Source organism: Nestor notabilis, unplaced genomic scaffold (assembly GCF_000696875.1).
Source record: "Nestor notabilis isolate BGI_N333 unplaced genomic scaffold, ASM69687v1 scaffold6266, whole genome shotgun sequence".
NCBI lineage: Eukaryota > Metazoa > Chordata > Aves > Psittaciformes > Psittacidae > Nestor > Nestor notabilis.
The window spans coordinates 81,776-98,592 of NW_009932264.1; the positions used below are offsets into that span (position 1 = coordinate 81,776).

Genomic DNA, 16,817 nt, shown 5'->3' on the forward strand with positions numbered 1-16,817 from the left:
AGGAATGCATTCAGACTAAAATGTCAATAATTATTTGGATGGCATTCAGGAGTTGGAATTGCTGTATGAGAATGAATTATATATGGTGCTGTAAAGTTTAATTTTAGCCTATTAAGCTCTAAAGCGAGAAGAATGAAATGCTCATTGTGCTGTCTCAGTGGATAAAGTGTTTAAGTTAGAATATATCCCATTTTGAAGCAGCTTACCTTCAGTACATCTGCTAAATCTGTGCAGAATTGCAGGTTCAGTGATATGAGCTCTGTGGGTACACACACCTGGACAATATCTTGGATAACGTCAGTCTTCTTGGCATTGCTGACAAGGATAATACAAGGTCCAATAGTTGGGAATGAAGCTAGATAGTAAAATAAGAAGACATTTCCTAGGACCTAGAGTGACTAAACACAGAAAATTGGTGTTTTCAGTATCCCTCGGTACTCTGGGGTTATTACTTATTTATGCTGGATATTAGGAGAAATTTTTTCACTGGAAGGGTGTTCAGGTATTGGAACAGGGTTCCCAGGGAAGTGGTGGAATCACCATCCTTTGAAGTGTTCAAAAATCATGTAGATGAGGCCCTTAGTGACATGGTTTAGCGGTGGGTTTGGCAGTCATGGGGTAAAGGTTGGACTTGATGATCTTAAAGGTCTTTCCCAACTGAGCTGAGTCTGTGATTTCCTAAGTCTGAGCTGTTCATTTAGACAAACTGTGGTTTACTCCTTTCACAGCTCCACCGAAGACGGTCAAGCCCCCAGAGGAACACCTGAAGGCCGAGAACATACAACTATCCAACTCCTTCAACTACAGCGTGCTACAACATCTCGGCCAGTTTCCACCTCTCATGCCCAACAAGCAGATCGTCGAGTCGAACAGCAACAGCCAGCAGAACGCTGGTGGGAGCAAGCCTGTCATGTCCTACGCAAGTGCTCTGCGGGCTCCGCCAAAGCCCAAACCTCCTCCTGAGCAGACAAAAAAGAATAGCGACCCTTTGTCTTTGTTTCAGGAACTTAGCCTAGGTAGTTCATCAGGTAGCAATGGCTTTTACTCCTATTTTAAATAACCAGATTATTTTTTTTAGAGAGAATTTAATTTTTATTTGTGTCAGTAGATCTAAGATAGTTGGGGCTTCACCTGTAGTTGCAAATACTCCCTTTGTTTATATTAGTAACTATATCCTCACTTAATTGCTTTGCTGCTAGACTTGCAACTAATTTTGGGGGTTGGTTTTTTGTTTTTTTTTTTTAATTATATTCCATTATTTTGCATTTTTTGGATGTGGGTTGGGGTTTTTTTGGGAAGCTTTTCTGTAGGAAAAGACACACCTGTTATTTTTTAAGTTGTGTAACGTTACTGATCTGTTGCATTAAACTAGCAGCTGAGAGGTTATTACCTGTCCAACAAAAAAAGAAAAGGAAAAAAAAAAAAAGGAAAAAAAAAAAGGAAAAAAAACAAAAAAAAAAAAAAAAGTTTGTCTAAATTGTATTTAAGAATATTGTAAGTAGCATTTACATTTATTCAATAACATTAGCATACTATGCTGGGTTTCTGTACCAGAAATGGCCAGTTAATGTAAAAATGTATGTTATTTCTGCTTAAATTCATTTAATTTTTTTTTTTTTTTAATAAAGGTGCAGCATCTTCTAAATCCTTTCAGTTTTATCAGCTTTTTTGTGAAGGGATGCTGCATTCTCAGACTTTTCTAGTTTTAGATTCTGTATGATGTGGTATTGTATTTTCCATCCACCGTAGGGTAAAGTAAAGGCATTCTTTGCAGACTCCTTTGCCATTGTTTGGAAACATTCAGATAAAAAAGTATTGATATACTTCAAAAAATAAAAAAAAAATACAAAAAAGCAAAAAAAAAAAAAAACCCACAAAAAACCCTAACAAAAAAAATAATTAAAAAAAACAACAAAGAAACTCTACATTTTATTTTTGGACAAGCTGGTAATAGAAGCTTGTTTGAAAAGTTAATTTGATAGGTTTTTTAAATGAATCATGAAGCTGAAAATAAATTTTTAGGTATGTTGGTGCTTAGTAGATTTAATAACTATTTTAAAAAGAAAAAAAAATGCGTGACTTTAGTAAAACTACTTTTTTTTTTGTTGGTTTGTTTATTTTTTTTTCCACTATGCATGTGTAAATGTTTGTAATCTGGCTTCTCCCCCCTCTCCAGTGGTATAAAGAATTGTGCCGCTTGAATTCTTTTTTTTCTTTCTTATTTTTTTTTCTCTCTCCGGTAAAACTTTTGGTACATTATTTGATGTTTACATTAAAATGTGACATTATACAAGGAAATTCAGATATTTTGCTAACTGTTTTGTTTGAGGAACATCATTAAAGAAGAGATTTAATGTTTGTCAAAGCTGTATCCAAATTAATCGAAACCTTTGGGGGATGAGAACGGTTCCCAGGTTATTTATCTATATGAATTCTGCCAAGTTCTCCACGAACCTGGCCCCTTAGGAGAACAAACTGCAAAGAAGAAAATTATGATTATGGGATATTTAAAAATTAAAGAGATAAGTGTGAATGAAAACTCGGAAGATGAAATTTGTCGCTGAAGATTTCAGGTCTTGCACACTGTTCATACTTTAGCAGCTGGGGAGCTAGCGAGGGAGGGGTGTAGTTTCTCCAGATCCGTAGTCCTCCTTTGACACTTGAAGTAACTTTAAATCTGGGAAATGCATTACAGGGACTGAGCTGGGTGTAGTCGCAGTATTCCTCCACTTAATGACATACAAGAATTAAAGTTGTAGAGCTGTGTGGGGGTGATTTCAGATTTCTACAGCTGTCCATGGGACACCTGACTAATGAGCAGTGGCTGCTGCTGTATTCAATCAGATTTTTGCTCTGGTTACAATCAGGGTTATTATTTCTTTTGCATTTGACTTCATGTTTTAAGGTGAGGGTCTTTATGTAATGGGGTTGATTTAAACTCAGTACACTGCAGAGGTTTGCATATAAATTTTTTATTATAAATCTTTGCTGGTTTATGATGCAGAAACTTATCTGAAAAACTTTTTGCTGTAAAAAGAAGAGCACGCGTAACTCCTTAATTTATTTCCTATATGTCTATACCAAACGAAAGATGCTGGGGGAGGGGAAAGCCCCTTGCCAAGTTATGCTTAGCACTTCAGCATATGGCATCAAATCAAGAGGACCCAAAAATGAGGAGAGGCCAAATTCTGCAGCCTTGAATCAAGCAAAACTACTATTCAGTGGGTTTTTGCCAAGCTGATGGCTGCAGAAATAGGTCCATGGGAAATTCGTTTGCAAGGGCCGGGTGTGTGCTCAGTCTAAGTTAGCCTCAGTCTTTTTATTTCAGCGGAACGGTGCCAGTTCTCCTCAACGGAGTGACTGGCACTGCTCTGAGAGAAGAATCTGTGTGCCTGAGCGTTGTAGTCTGTGAAGAGTTCTTGATGAGATGTGCGAGACTATGACAGAGGAGAGGTAGGGTTCAAATGCACTTCACTTCGCCGAGTCGGCATTGTAATTTCAGGGGTTTCAAAATCACTCATTTATATGGAGCAGTCTTTTGATTCTGTTCACCATATTTGAATATTAAAACTAATAAACATCACTTGTTAATTTACTGCTATCTGTCAATTAGTTAAGGGGGAGATTGTTGCATCTCACCACGTTTTATTCGTGTTTTACACTGGCATTTTTATCTGCACTGGAAATACTCTGGATGAAGGAGCATTTTCCCTCTGACTTAGGGTTTCAGTTCTAAAACTTTATGAAAATCCCTGCTGGTTTTGGTTCTGTATTTTCCTAAGTGCTCTCAGCCAGGAAGCTGAGGATGGGATGGCAGAGATCTTCAGACATACTTTCTCCTGGAAGATGTCCTCAAGTATAGTTTGTGCTGTTCTGCTTAATTCTGTAGGTGATGGCATTACTGACTGTGAGCAGAATGTCAGTGCTGCCCTTGGCTTTACAAACCCTGCGAGTACTATTCCCCACTTTGATTAATTAGCGTTTTGTTTCCAGATTTGTCAAATTCAGCTGTTTTGGTGCTTTTTTTTTTTTGCAGAGATCATGCTCTATAAGCAATTCTTTTGCTGTATATGTGGTATCTCTACTATAAGTAGCACTGAGAACACTGTGCCTGCCCACTCTGACTTTTCTTTTGGAGTGAAATCAAGCATATCAGAATCTACACGTTTCCAGGGCAATCAGCCCAGGATGCTTCATGCTCTGCCCATATCATTGTTCAACTCATTTCATTTGTTTTGTTAGTTTTTTAACTTTCTGGTTTTCCTCGAAACACTGCAGACAATTAACTTGTCAAGACGGGTGGGCATGATTTATGGTGCCTATAAAAATTTGCACATCATATTCCTTGACATGAAATATGGGCTATTTGTGTTGGTATAGCAATACTTGCTCCAGTATCTTTTTGTTAGCTTTGTCAGGAGCAAGGATTCAATCATTCAATTCTTTATTAGCTCTTCCATTCAAGAAAAGCAAAAAGATCTGCAGCAAATGCAATGGAAATGTCAGTTTGGTGAGGGGAAGGGGTTGGTAACTTTAGCTTTAGTTAAGATATGTTGAAACGTTTTTATCTCATTAAAGATTAATAGATGCTTCTGATAAATGACAGAAGTTGCTCTGTGATCTGAATTATCCCAGGCTAGTTAGATGGTGGCAGTCCGTTTTCCACAGGACTTGCTTGCTCCTGAAGGGCAGATATGTTCATGACCAGCACAAGCCATCACTTGTGGTGTGCTCCCAGTGATACCAGTGATGGTGGGCATAAAGCTGAACCCAAACTCTGGGGCGCAGCCCTACCAAAACACACTTGTGCTGCTCCTGCTGTTAAAATGAAATAGGCCAGAAATCTCTGCATTTCCTTGCAGAAAGCAAGGAAGCTGCTCACTGTCTGTCTAGCTGCAGAGTGTGCATGTGTGATGTCGGTACGGCTTGAATTTATGTTCAATAGCTCCACTGGAGCCAGAACATCCATCAAGTATGACAAAGCAAGAACAAGCTCATCCTCTACTGCAGTCAAAACAAAGCCGTGAAGCTCTTTTCTTGCCCTTTGGTAATAATAGAAAAGGGAAATAATTTAAATGGATGCATTTAAACCAGGTACCATTGTCGTGTGTGTGTGGTTTATGGTACAGAGCAGCCTAACACTCCAGTATGTAAGTTACAGAAGTAATACAAATAATTATAATACAAAAGTAATTCAAAGGGGCACTGTTCCGCTATGGAAAGTGGAAGCTTATTTTAAATGAAGTTTAAACTGAGGTTCATTCTATAAACAGTTTCTGCACATGGGTCAGGTTCCTGGTATGCGTGTCTGACTGTCACATGCTGGATGGAGCCCAAGAGCTTGGTGTTAATCTCCAGGGCCCTCCTTGGGGCTGGCAGGACACAGCGCTGCAAACAGCCATCTCTTGACATCGATGACCTCTTTTAACAGGTATCAAGAGCTGTCAAGCCCAGGAGAGAAAGTGCCCCTGTGCAGTGGGGCCAGTGATCTCATTACAGGGGAAGAGGGTGGAAATTCTCAGATCTTTGGGACTGGCTGGAAATCACTTCCACAACTGTCAAAGTAAGGAGAAAAAAGAGGTGATGGCCGCAGAGGAGTGGCAGAGTGGAAAAGGACCAGAGAAAAAAAAGAAGTAAATAAGTAAGTAAGCATTCCTTTGTAAACTACATGCCAGGGTGGTCAAACACCTGAGCATCGCACATACAGAATCATGGAATGGTTTGTGTTGGAAGGGACCTGAAAGCTCATCTAGGTCTACCCCTCTGCCATGGGCAGGGACACCTTCCACTAGAGCAGGTTGCTCCAAACCCCTGTGTCCAACCTGGCCATGCACAGGGACGGGGCAGCCACAGCTTCTCTGGGCACCCTGTGCCAGCGCCTCACCAATCAAGAGAGTCTTTGGACTGTATAAGAAACGATGAATGGATTTGCAATGGATCTGCTGGTCCTTGTCAGGGATGGGCAGAGGGGAAAGCAGGGTTTGTACTAAGATTTCTGAATGAAGCCCTCCCTGCACGCACCCATCTGTGCCCCCTTGTGTGCTCTAAACCCACTGACCTGTGAGCTCGGGGTAAGCTCCTTGTCCTGCGCCTGGCTGGGGATGCGTGGCTATTGTGGATACAGGCGCTGCAGATGGACGCTATGCTGAGAGCTCAGCTAGCTGCATGCTAAACAGGCAGTTCTGTTCTTCAGAGTTGTTAGTCTGGCACCTTTTCTGCACATTAAATTCACACCACACAGCATTTAAAAATAAGGGAAGCAGATTCTCTTCACGCCTTGTGCCTAACAGCAAATCCTGCTCTTACATACACAAAACTCCATGTCTTCTCTTGCTCTGGGATTTAACACTTGGGCTTTGCGGTGTGATGGGCAGATACCAGCAAGAGAAATCTCCTAGTACTGTGTTGCATGTGATGCCCTGGGGCATCCTGCTGTGGGACAAGGATATTATTTATGGAATGGCAAATGGCATATCCGTGGGAGCCATGACCGAAGTTGTCTGTGGTACGGGTAGGTTCAATGCTCAGGATTTCATAGTGTCTGGTGGTAGTTACTTGTTCTGTGACTTTATTTGCCTCTTCCTCTCTCTGATGCATGTTTGCCACTTGGTTCTTTGTGTCCCAAACACGTGTGTGATCCTGTTGGTTGTGTAGCATCTAGGTTCCCATCCCTGTTCCACTGATTCCCTACTAGTGAGGATGTTTCTTGCCCATTTTCATGCTACTTTCCCAAAGTTTTGGTGGCTATTCTTTGCCATTTGCTCAGCTGAGGGAATGAAAACTGGAACTGGTTACAGCTCCCCCCTCAACGTTGTATTCTTCTCTTTCCTTTATGAAGGCCAATTACTTTTATTAACTCTCTCAAAACACTTTATTCTCTCCCTGGCAGAGAGATTTCGGTGTGGCAGAACAAACCTGCTGCAGGAGCAGTGCCTTTCCCACTGTGAAGACCAATGACCAATTTAATAGACGGGTCCCTTGTCAGCATTTCTTAATATCTGGAAAAAGAAAATGAAGTCATCCACATGCTTCTCAGTCTTGCAGGCACCATACGAAGTAGTGAGTGATCAAAAAGCCTTAACTTAAAGCACAGGATAAAGCTCAGTGGGTTTAAGAGCTTTAGGAGGCACAAAGCTCTGCTGCCTGAGTTGCTGTCTGTGGGTGTAGGGTCTCACTGCTACAAGCTGTGTGTTTTCTCTGGCTTGTGGGTAGAGTGATCCCAGAGAGGCTGTAAAATCTCTGGATCCAGGCCAAACCACAGCACTCAGTGGGAATCTTTCCTTTGCCTGCACTGGCGCTTGGATGAGGCAGTTCAGCGCTGACACAAATAGGAGTGTGCATGAGACGGGTGAGACCTTCTGGGATGTGTTTATCTGAAATACGTATGTCTTGCTCTTGAGTATCATGAACAACAAGTTGGCCCATCAGGATAAGAAGCCACCTAGAAACTACTTCATCCCAGAAGAAGTGTTGCAAGAGAGGGATGGAGCTTCAGAAAAGGTGTGGATGAAGGGCTTCCTGGGGGCACAGAACATGCCACTGGTCTGCATGGGTGATAAACTTCGGCCCATGGCCCCAAACCTCACTTATCTCAACCCATTGCATGTCCAAGGTGGGCTCATTTTGATGATGGTGACTGAGCTGGGAATGTTTTGCTTAGATCAATCTGCGTTGTGTATGTTTGGATAGATCCCAGCCTGGGTTCAGCTGCCGCAGGGGTCACACCAACTCCTTTCCTTTCTGTTGTCACATGTAAAGGATCTCCCTAGAAACTAACCTTTGTTTTCCTCAACAATGAAAATGCAAATGAAGAATGTCAGCTCTGTACCCAAAAATAAGATTTCCAAACCATTTAGCATTTCACAGTGACAACTTGAAGACTTGCACTTGTCTCTCATGATGAGAGACAGGCAGAGGTCCCCAGCTCACACTCAGATCTGAGCACCAGTGAATGATTTATCCCCAAACTTTATAATATATGTGTTATTTGTAATGCTTTTCAACTTCAAAGAGCTCGAAAACTATTAATGCAACTGCACAAAAGGCTTCTGTTCTTGCTGCCACTCTACGGGTGGGAAAATTGAGGTGTGCCTGAGTCTGGTGGGGAGTCGCTTGGGCTCACTGTGCCTGGACAGGGTCTGGCTGATGGCAGGGCCATGGGCAGCCCCTTGTACCAGCACAGAATTGCTGGGTAGCTTCTTGAAATGTTTGAACATGTCACGATTTCAGATCTCTTCAAATTGATCAGAGTTTTTCTGTTCCAAGTTCTGTTTTTCTTCAGAACTGAGGACAGGTGAACATGGAGGGAAGGATGCTTCAGTTCCCCTTTCTTCTGCTTTTTAAACTATTGTGTGGAAAAACTATATGTGAAACATACACTTTTTCCTCCAAGTGCTGGGCGACTGCGATGGTGCAAGGGGCTGGGTGAGCACATGGGGTTTGGGGACCCCCAGTGCTGCAGGCAGCCATGGCACAGCACCACAGGGGCTCTGCAGCACAACCAGCCCTGCAGCATCCCAGCAGCAGCGCCTCGGGGGTGCATTTCTTCAGGCATGCATAAACAGCCATGCACTTCTGTAGTGTTTTCAGGGCTGAATCTCCTGGGTGCTTCAGACTAAGTCTTTCTTTCTTGGTAGGTACTTTGAATGTAGTTTTATATATGTATGCAGTGAGCAAAGCATGGTAGTCTTAAAAAGCCCATTCACAGAGAGCAAATGAGGGCTCCGTGCAGTAAATACCATCCCGAATTACACTGTCACTCTGGACCTAGCAGAATTTGATGGGCCGAGTGATTCATCCATCAGTCATTTTTCCAGAAAATCATGCTACTGGAAGACTATGCTTTTTATTGAAGGAAAATATCACTCTTAATGTTCTATACTTCCTGGCTTTGCTGTCAAAGTTGAAGCAGAACAAAAAACGTATCTTGCAGGGGTTTAGTACTTAATTCAAAAGAATGGAACTGCAGGGTGTAAGCTTGTGGGAGAAATTTTTACCCCAATAGGCAAAGTTTTTGGTTTGGTTTGGGGTTTTTTAATCCCATATTTTAACTGTTTAATAGAACAGCGTAAGGATCTCCAAGTTATTCCAGAGTGGTGAGCTCGCCCTTCTTGGGGAGGAAGAGGAGTACACCCAGCTACACCAAACATCATTTCCCTAAGAAAGCTGTCTTCTCTGTGGCACGAGCTGTCTCACACACAGATTTTCTTCCTACCGCATCAGGACAGGGATCCCCAGATTGTCACAGAGCGGTGCCATGCACCCACCACCACCTTGTGCTGAATCCCCTTTCTGCTTTCTTTGAAAAAAGGGGGGAAAAAGAAAGAAAACAAAGCAACAATTGCATTGAACACGACTTGGTTCGGTAATGACTTGGTTACTGGAGCCCACATCGGAGAGTGAGGCCCGAATATGTTAAAAAATACAAATCTTTTCACACCACTTTCTGGATTTTCCCATGGGTGCTGGGAGCATCAGTGCTCCGGTTCCGCATCCATGCAGGTCTCCCACGGATTCTGGGGGAACCGAGGCAGCGCAATCAGGAGGAGGGCAATGCCACAGATGAAAAGCAGGACGAAGGAGGCACAGGCACAGGCGAAGGACCAGGAGTAACTGTACTCAATCCAGACTGTCTCCTCGCTGTCGATCATCCTCTTCACGGACTGTCTCATGACTTCAACGGAGATGATGATGCAGAGACCTGAAGGAAGATAGGAGCACCGGGCTGATTAACCAGCTTTCAATTCTGCATCCTTAATTAATCACCTCATCTGCCTTTTTGCCTGCAGGAGCTGCAGTGAGACTCGCAGGTGAGTCACTGACTTCACTGTTTGAAGGAACCAATGCTGTCAACTGCTTAGAGCTCTGCTATCATCCAGGCCATCCAAGTCAACCGGTGACTTGTTGAGTGTGATCTTTTAGGCAGGATTGGATAGGAAAATCAGTGGTGGAGGAATAACTGCCTTCTCTAAGGAGCTTTTCCAAAGGTTGAGTAAGATTTTTCCTGAGGTGACAGTTTGCACCTCTGTCTTTCACTCATTGTGGCACGTCAGGGTGTTACTAGCTCATGTAAACCTGCAGCCTTCGTGGTTTTGGGAGACAACTGTGTATTTTGGGCCTGAATACACTGTTTCTTTGGCTTGAGTCTTAATAAATGAGGTAGAATAGTGTACATACCCCATTTAGACTGGGGCTGGCACTGAATATCCTAGAAATACCCCTTTTAAAGGTAGTTGGAACAGACAAGCTGCTGGGTAATGCTTGTTGAGCAGAATGCTTTCAGAGCTCTTCAGCTGGAGCATCACACAGGGACTTGTAGTCTGACTGTGGCTGGGAAGAAAATGCCACTTTCAGGGTGTTTTAGAAATGTCTCCATCCTCCCAGGATCTAATGTCTCTATGTTGTCCTATGAACTGAGTGCAAGTGTGTGAGCACTGATCCTCCTACCTGCAAAGGTGTAGAACATGGATGCTGGCTTCAGCAGATAGTCCCTCTTCTTCCTGAAGGATAAAAGGACGCAGATTGTGCCGATGATGGCAAAGCCAACGCTGAAGATGGCAATGGCTGCAGCTGAAATGCTGTACTCTGCCAAAGCAAAACAAACACCAAACAATGCAAACGGATGCAGATTCTGAGCATGCTCCCACCAGCTGCGGTGGCTGCAGTAGGTCACTTCGGAAATACATGTACTTCTGCTGCCATAGTGAGGTGACTCTTGTGAACTCAGTTTTTCCCTCAGATAAAAGCAGGCACAAGTATTGGCCATGTATGTGCTGCATGTGAAGGGTACAGAAACAGAGCAGGAGGGGGAAACACTTTCTGAACACTTACTGAAAGAGCAGGTGGCACCAGAATTGGTCTGAAGATGCTCTTGGCTGGAGTTGTTTTAGCTCTGCTGCATAGATGTTATGGTTGAAGCCTTTCTGGACTCCATGCTCTTACTTCTTCCATCACCCCACACTCTGTTCTCAGAGTAAATAGGCAGCCTTATGCTATTTTTATTCCATGCCTGTACCCCAGAGCCCTGACAAGGCCCCTGCAAATGGTGCTGATGTTGTACGATGCAGAAGGGCAGCTGTGTCCTCCATGGGGCTCAAAACCTGAGCAGGCAAAGCAGGCAAGGAGGCCAGAGGTGACGTGTTTGCATGGCACCTCTTTAGTTTACCTTTATTTCTCCTTTAAGCCAACAATTTCCAGCTCTGTGGAAACCCAGCTTCTTCGGAGCATAGGATTAAACCCTCCATAAAGCATCCTGGTTTTTGCTAAGCCAGCTGTGTGCTGGACGCTTCCCCCAGCTGACTTCAGTGCCTGAATGGAGGGGGAGAATTGCTAATTGAATAATTCAGGCCTTCATTTACATCTTGCATTCGTTTTCAGATTAGTTTAATATTTAACACATGCAGCCATGAGTGAGCATCACAGTGCCTGGTGATATTTGCCTTTCAAGCCATTAAAATATAGATCTCCCAGGCAAAATCATGAAGGTTTTGCCTGTTACTAATTACCTCTCATCAAAATGTAGCTTTTTCTGTGGAGGGGAACAGCAGATCACTCTTTGTTCTCACTGCTTTTCATACCACTGTTTTATTATCATTTCCTTCACGTTTGTCTGTCCCGTGTGCTGGAAATGCCCGAAACAATTTGTTTCCATGTGAAATCTTTTGCTGGGCTTAAGCTTTTTCTTTTGCTTCAAAGAAAAGAAGTTCTTCCTGATTCTTTTTCTGACATGACCAAGATGGCATTGGGTGTGTTTTTAGATCAGATGGCTGCATTTGGTAGTATATAAATGAGCAAAAGCAGGTAGCTCCCATATATGCTCTTCCAGCCACTTAAAATTCTTTCCTGTCTTAGGAAACTGCACATTTAGGAAACCTGTCTGCAGCCGTTTCCACCATTGTAATTTTCACTGCAAGAAAAGCAGATTGTTTAATAAGTGTCATGCAATCATCTGCTCGTGTACTCCACAGTAAAACGTGTTGTGTGGCAAATTAGAGAGGAATTTGCCCTTATTGAGAGCACAAGAAAGAGAGAGACTCATGTTAGGCGAGTGCTCAAAGTACTGGCTTTATCAGGGACTTATTAGAAATGTGAAATTTACCCAAGTTTTCCAAATCCATGCTCTGAAAACACTGACCCTGTGTGGGTTTGTAGGATTTCTGTTCCTTCCTTCCGTTGATTGCTCTGGTTTTACGTGGCTTCCATATAAAATCAATACGAAGCATAAAATTCCTGCAGGTCTTCACAGAGTCTCTGTACTTCTTTTCAGGGTCAAGATGCTGTTTGGGGTATGATTTATTCATTTAGATTTCATTAATGTTTTCTTCCTTCGATGGCAAAGGCTCAGGGTATCGTGGATAATGTCAATGTTCTAACATCATCTTTATGCTGAAAAGACTTTTTGCAGTTTTCCTGTGTATTGACAGTGTTATATATTTGTGGGACAGCTTTCAGTAAAATCACACTTATGGGTGTGATCATACATAAAAGCTCTTCCCATGAAGTTGGCATTTGACCTTTTTCAAAGCATTCTCCACATTTTTCCCAGCTGATGGAATCTGATAGGAGTTCCTCTACTGCTTTTAGTGGGGCTAGGATTGAACCCTCATGTTGGGGACCCCTTTACCTTAGACCTTGTGTGCACCTCATACAACGTTATGAGGTTGCTCATACAATGTTAGGGGAATATTTTTCAGGATCATTCTTACCTTTCTGGGTGGTTACTTCAAATATCTCTGAGCTCTGTCCTGGAGTGAAGTGCTTGAAGTAGGAGCAGTTGTGTTCTGAAAGAGAAAGGGAAATGTAATTTTGTGTACTTGGGAAACCTTGGATTAAATGTAGTCAAACTGAATTTGCTTTTTGCTGGTGTATCAAACGTGCAGTGTTTTTAAGGTTTCTTACCCTTAGTGATACCCAGAAACTGGAGTTGAATCTGTTGTATTCAGGAGCAGATGAGTGGCCACCAGCTCCAGCATGGACAAGGCTGGAGCCCCTTCTGATGCCTTTTGAGGGCTTTGCACACTGATTGCTCATCTATTGAAATGTGAATTACAGACAATTTTCCTCATTCTGCCTTTTCTCATCACACATTTCTGCCTCTCTGTGTAGCTGTGTTTCCTGGTGATGAGACCTGCCGTGCCCAGAGCTGAGCTGGCATCTCAGCTCTCCTCCCCTTGCCACTGCAGACCCACTCCATAGTGACATTGCCATGGGAGTGTCGCCACTCCTGTGGTGAGCTTGGTCTCCAAAAAAGGAGGATGGAATGTCCTCATCCCCTTCTCCCTCCTGGCTCTTCCCTACTCCATCTCACAGACCGCTGTGTGGCAGTGTCTGGAGGGGGGAGCAGTCCAGGGGTGTCACCACACTGTGGGGATCCCATAGATGAGGATGCTACAATGCACGTGGTGTTTTACTGCAATAGGGACACTAAGGGCTTTTTTTATGGCTGTCAGAAAAATAAAGGTAAAAGCTATCTGAAGCCACGACCAGTTGTCCAGGGAAGGCTGATCAAAGCCAAAAGACAAGGGCAAAGATGCTCTCACACAACCTGGCTTTATGAAAGTCCACTCCCATCGGAGCAGTCTATTAATTTTACAAGATACCTGAGTTAGACAGTGGGAACTTTATGAAGTTCCTCTATCTAGACTTAATGTGAGTGTGCTGCCGGGTACGTGGGGTATTATAGAGTGGATATTGAGTGTACAGGGATTGAGATTGTAGGGCAGAGGGATACTCGAGGAGGGAAGTTGGTAGCTGGGTCTCAGTGTCCCCAGCATTGCTTCATCCTCAGCCTAGCGAGAGTCAGCAGTGAAGGGGTGTCACTGCTGTCAGTAGATACAGCCTCAGTGTCTCAGCAGGATGGAGAAGGGTCTGGTGAGGACCTGCTGACTGGAAGCTCTGGCAGCAGCAGGGTTAGGGTGGAGGGTGCTCTCACTATTTATAACTCATTTAAGTGGAGGGGTGTGGAGCTGGGAGAACAGTTGCTCGCCAGGAGTTTGGCTGGAAGGTGCAATCGCGCTGAGCGGTGCCAGCTCTGATTGCTCTATTCTGCTGAGCGGGGATGGAGAGGACACAGCGCTGGCCCCAGCATCCCTCCTGCACCCCAGGTTGGGCTCCTGCAGACCAGGAAACTGTGCCAAGACTGCATGAAATCCAGGCACTGCCTGCAGCAAGGGGCTGTGTTCTTAACACCAGCATCTCTGTCCATTGAAGTTAGCACCAGTTTCCAGGAGATGCTTTGGGGTCCTCTCCAGCATCCAGGCTGGGTCAGGCTGCTCCAGTGCAGGCTGGGGGGGAAATCTTGGGTGCAGAACTATGCAGGGCGTGCTACGTTTTGCCTGGGGGCATATAGTGCATTTTGGTGGCTATTTACAGCTTTAATTTCTAGTGGCAAGAAGATACCAGCACACTGTATGTTACCTGTTGGGTCTTGTGCTCTTTTTTTATCGTGTAAATGGCAGGTGTTGGAGTTATTGATTCAAGGAGATTTATTTTCTCTCTCCCAAGAAACAGGCAATTGCAAAGCAGCATTTTTGGGCCAGTAAGTGGAAGATTCCTTTGAGATGCTCTTATCTACTTAATTGTATAAGCTGATTTTTATTTAATGTGGAGTTTCTCCTTGCTGGAGACTGGGTTAATGTTTAGCTCTGGCATCTTCTGACCTGTTCTTTATTATCCTTGCAAACAACTGGAGGAAACATAGTTGAATTCAGGCCTCTATCACTGAAATTGCAAATTCTGAGCCCAGAGGGAGGTTGTGTGCCTCTGCCAGTGACTGAGTGGTGGTTGAGGCTGAGCATCATGACTGGTGATCCCAGTTTGGGGATCCTTTGGCTCCTGTGCTAAAGGGGGAGGAATGGGATGAAACAGGGATGCTTTATTTTGGTATTATTTGGCTTGTCTTTTGATTAACTCTCTGTAAAGCCTGAACTCAAAGGAGTCCCCAGGTGTGTTGACTGTACAAAGCCGAGGGTGAAGCCGTCCGGACGTGGTGTGACTGAGGACACAGCACAGCTTTGTGTCCATTGCCGGTGAACCAAACCAGTCCCCTCTCCAGTCTGTGAAGGCTCATCAGAGAGGGAACACACAAACCCTTCTTCCAGAGATGAAGGAAAAGGAGCTGCCTCTGTGTCTTGTGGCTTATAGGAAAGCTCTGCCAAGGTACAATAAACAGGGTTATCACAGAAGGGGGTTAGCTCCAGGGGAGGTGGTTTTATCTAAATGACATTTATTGTGGGAAAATACAATTAGACTGTTTTGGGTGAAATGATATGTTGTTTAAAGAGGCTTCAGTGCTCTGCTGAGCTGGGAATACCTGTTTCAACAAGGCTCCCTGTTATTCAAGAGAACTGAGGCACTTCAATGCCTCCCCGGTGCCACCATGAATAAGAGAAAAGCCCATTTGTGTCACACCACGTTTACATAATGGGCAGGATTTAAAATGGGTTCCATAATGGATGAAAACTGTATGGCAATCTTTGTTTCTCTCCACCCCTAACTGCAATATCTCTGCCATGAGGTCACCTCAGTGTGCTGATGGGAACAGTCTGTGGTTGAACCATGGGGGTCTGCAAGATGGAGACCTCATGGGGGAAGAGAGGGCAGAAAGGCCACGAGATGTTGGAGCCATGCAGCGTTTCACGAGGCTGCTGTGACCCACGAGCACTGCAGTGACAGGGTGGGAAGGGGCTGGAGCCACCTCGCTCCTGAACGTGAGATGGGATTTGTGGCAGGCTGGATGGTTACAAAAACATGGATTTTAACGGGACGTTTTTACTCGTGGCAAGTTTGGGAGACAGGACCTGCTCCTGGGACTAGAGGAGGTGTTAAGGTGAGGGCTGAGTGGTGGAAAGGGCCAGACCTCATGCTCTGACCTGGCCAACAAGCCAGGGGAAGGCCTTTGATACACACTGGCTTATGGAGATGGTATCACCAAATACTTTAAATTCATACCAGTCTTGCAGAGTGAATCTCTCGTGTGCATACAGGGAATGGGACAGCCCTACTGATAACCCATTTGGTCAAGCTCTTTTCCTCTCCGATAGCCTGAACTGAGGTTCCCATATTTACAAGGACCTATTTAACATGCCAGCAGCACACACAGGCTGTAGATCATCAGGTGCACCAGAGCCCACTCTGCAGGATGGCAGCTATACCGGAGTTACTGACAGTCACGGTGAACTCAGTTTACAGCCAGTAGTAAACTGCCCTGATGCCCACTGGCCACAGTTAAAAATGTCTCAGTATTAATCTGCGTTTGCCTTGTTTTAACAGCATCTCTATCTCTGCAGCAGGATGCTGAGCCCTTTCCAGTTTGCCAACGTCCTCAGAAGCGTGCTGTAAAACTTTAAAGCCCTGCCTAAATCACAGCCCTGCTTTGTGGTCTGCGAGCCAGGGCACCCTCCCCATTTTGCACTCTGCTGAGCTCAAACCCTAATAAATAACATTAATTGTGCCATCCATTTCCTCCTCGGGGAGCGACTGGTGAGTGGTTATTAATGTAGTGATAAATTCTTATGTTTCTTTTGCAGTCCTGGCAGTAATGTCTGATTATGCCTCATGATTTGCAGGAAAACCAGTGCCCACATCTGCTCTTTTACTGCATGTTCGTTCATTCACATTTTCTTGGTTGCTGCAGGTTTCACAACCCTGGTGTTTCCCTGCTGACATCTCTTCCCAGAAGTGTGAAATCATTCTAACACGAGCAGTGGGGACGCAGCATCGTTTAGCAGCCCGGATCCGTGGCTGCACTCCGCCCCATCCCCTTGTTGTGTTCCCTGCCTGAGTGAAATGGGGATATATTTATATATATTTTATATTAT

General features: G+C 44.2%; 2 protein-coding genes across 2 annotated transcripts in view; one reads left to right on the forward strand and one right to left on the reverse strand.

The window, feature by feature from the left end:
- HELZ (helicase with zinc finger) overlaps positions 1-2,056 on the forward strand; it is a 67,668-nt gene extending 65,612 nt beyond the window's left edge. Inside the window, exon 30 of the mRNA XM_010016302.1 lies at positions 729-2,056. Coding sequence (XP_010014604.1) covers positions 729-1,060 — 332 coding nt within the window. The 3' untranslated portion in view covers positions 1,061-2,056. The remainder of the gene's footprint in view (positions 1-728) is intronic.
- A 7,288-nt stretch (positions 2,057-9,344) lies between these two features.
- CACNG1 (calcium channel, voltage-dependent, gamma subunit 1) lies at positions 9,345-15,021 on the reverse strand. The gene is made up of 4 exons (XM_010016303.1): positions 14,958-15,021; positions 12,705-12,821; positions 10,447-10,584; positions 9,345-9,700 (listed from the first exon to the last, which is right to left on the reverse strand). Exons 1-4 carry the CDS (start codon positions 15,019-15,021, stop codon positions 9,474-9,476), a joined length of 546 nt encoding a protein of 181 aa, XP_010014605.1. The 3' UTR covers positions 9,345-9,473.
- Positions 15,022-16,817: the final 1,796 nt, after the last annotated feature.

Coding starts and splice junctions, on each gene's coding strand:
- CACNG1 (XM_010016303.1), bottom strand. CDS start 15,021: ATGGACACAAAGCTGTGCTGTGTCCTCAGTCACACCACGTCCGGACGG. Junction 12,822..14,957: donor ACGGCTTCACCCTCGGCTTT/GTACAGTCAACA, acceptor ATTTAATCCAAG/GTTTCCCAAGTACACAAAAT. Junction 9,701..10,446: donor CATGTTCTACACCTTTGCAG/GTAGGAGGATCA, acceptor ATCTTCCTTCAG/GTCTCTGCATCATCATCTCC.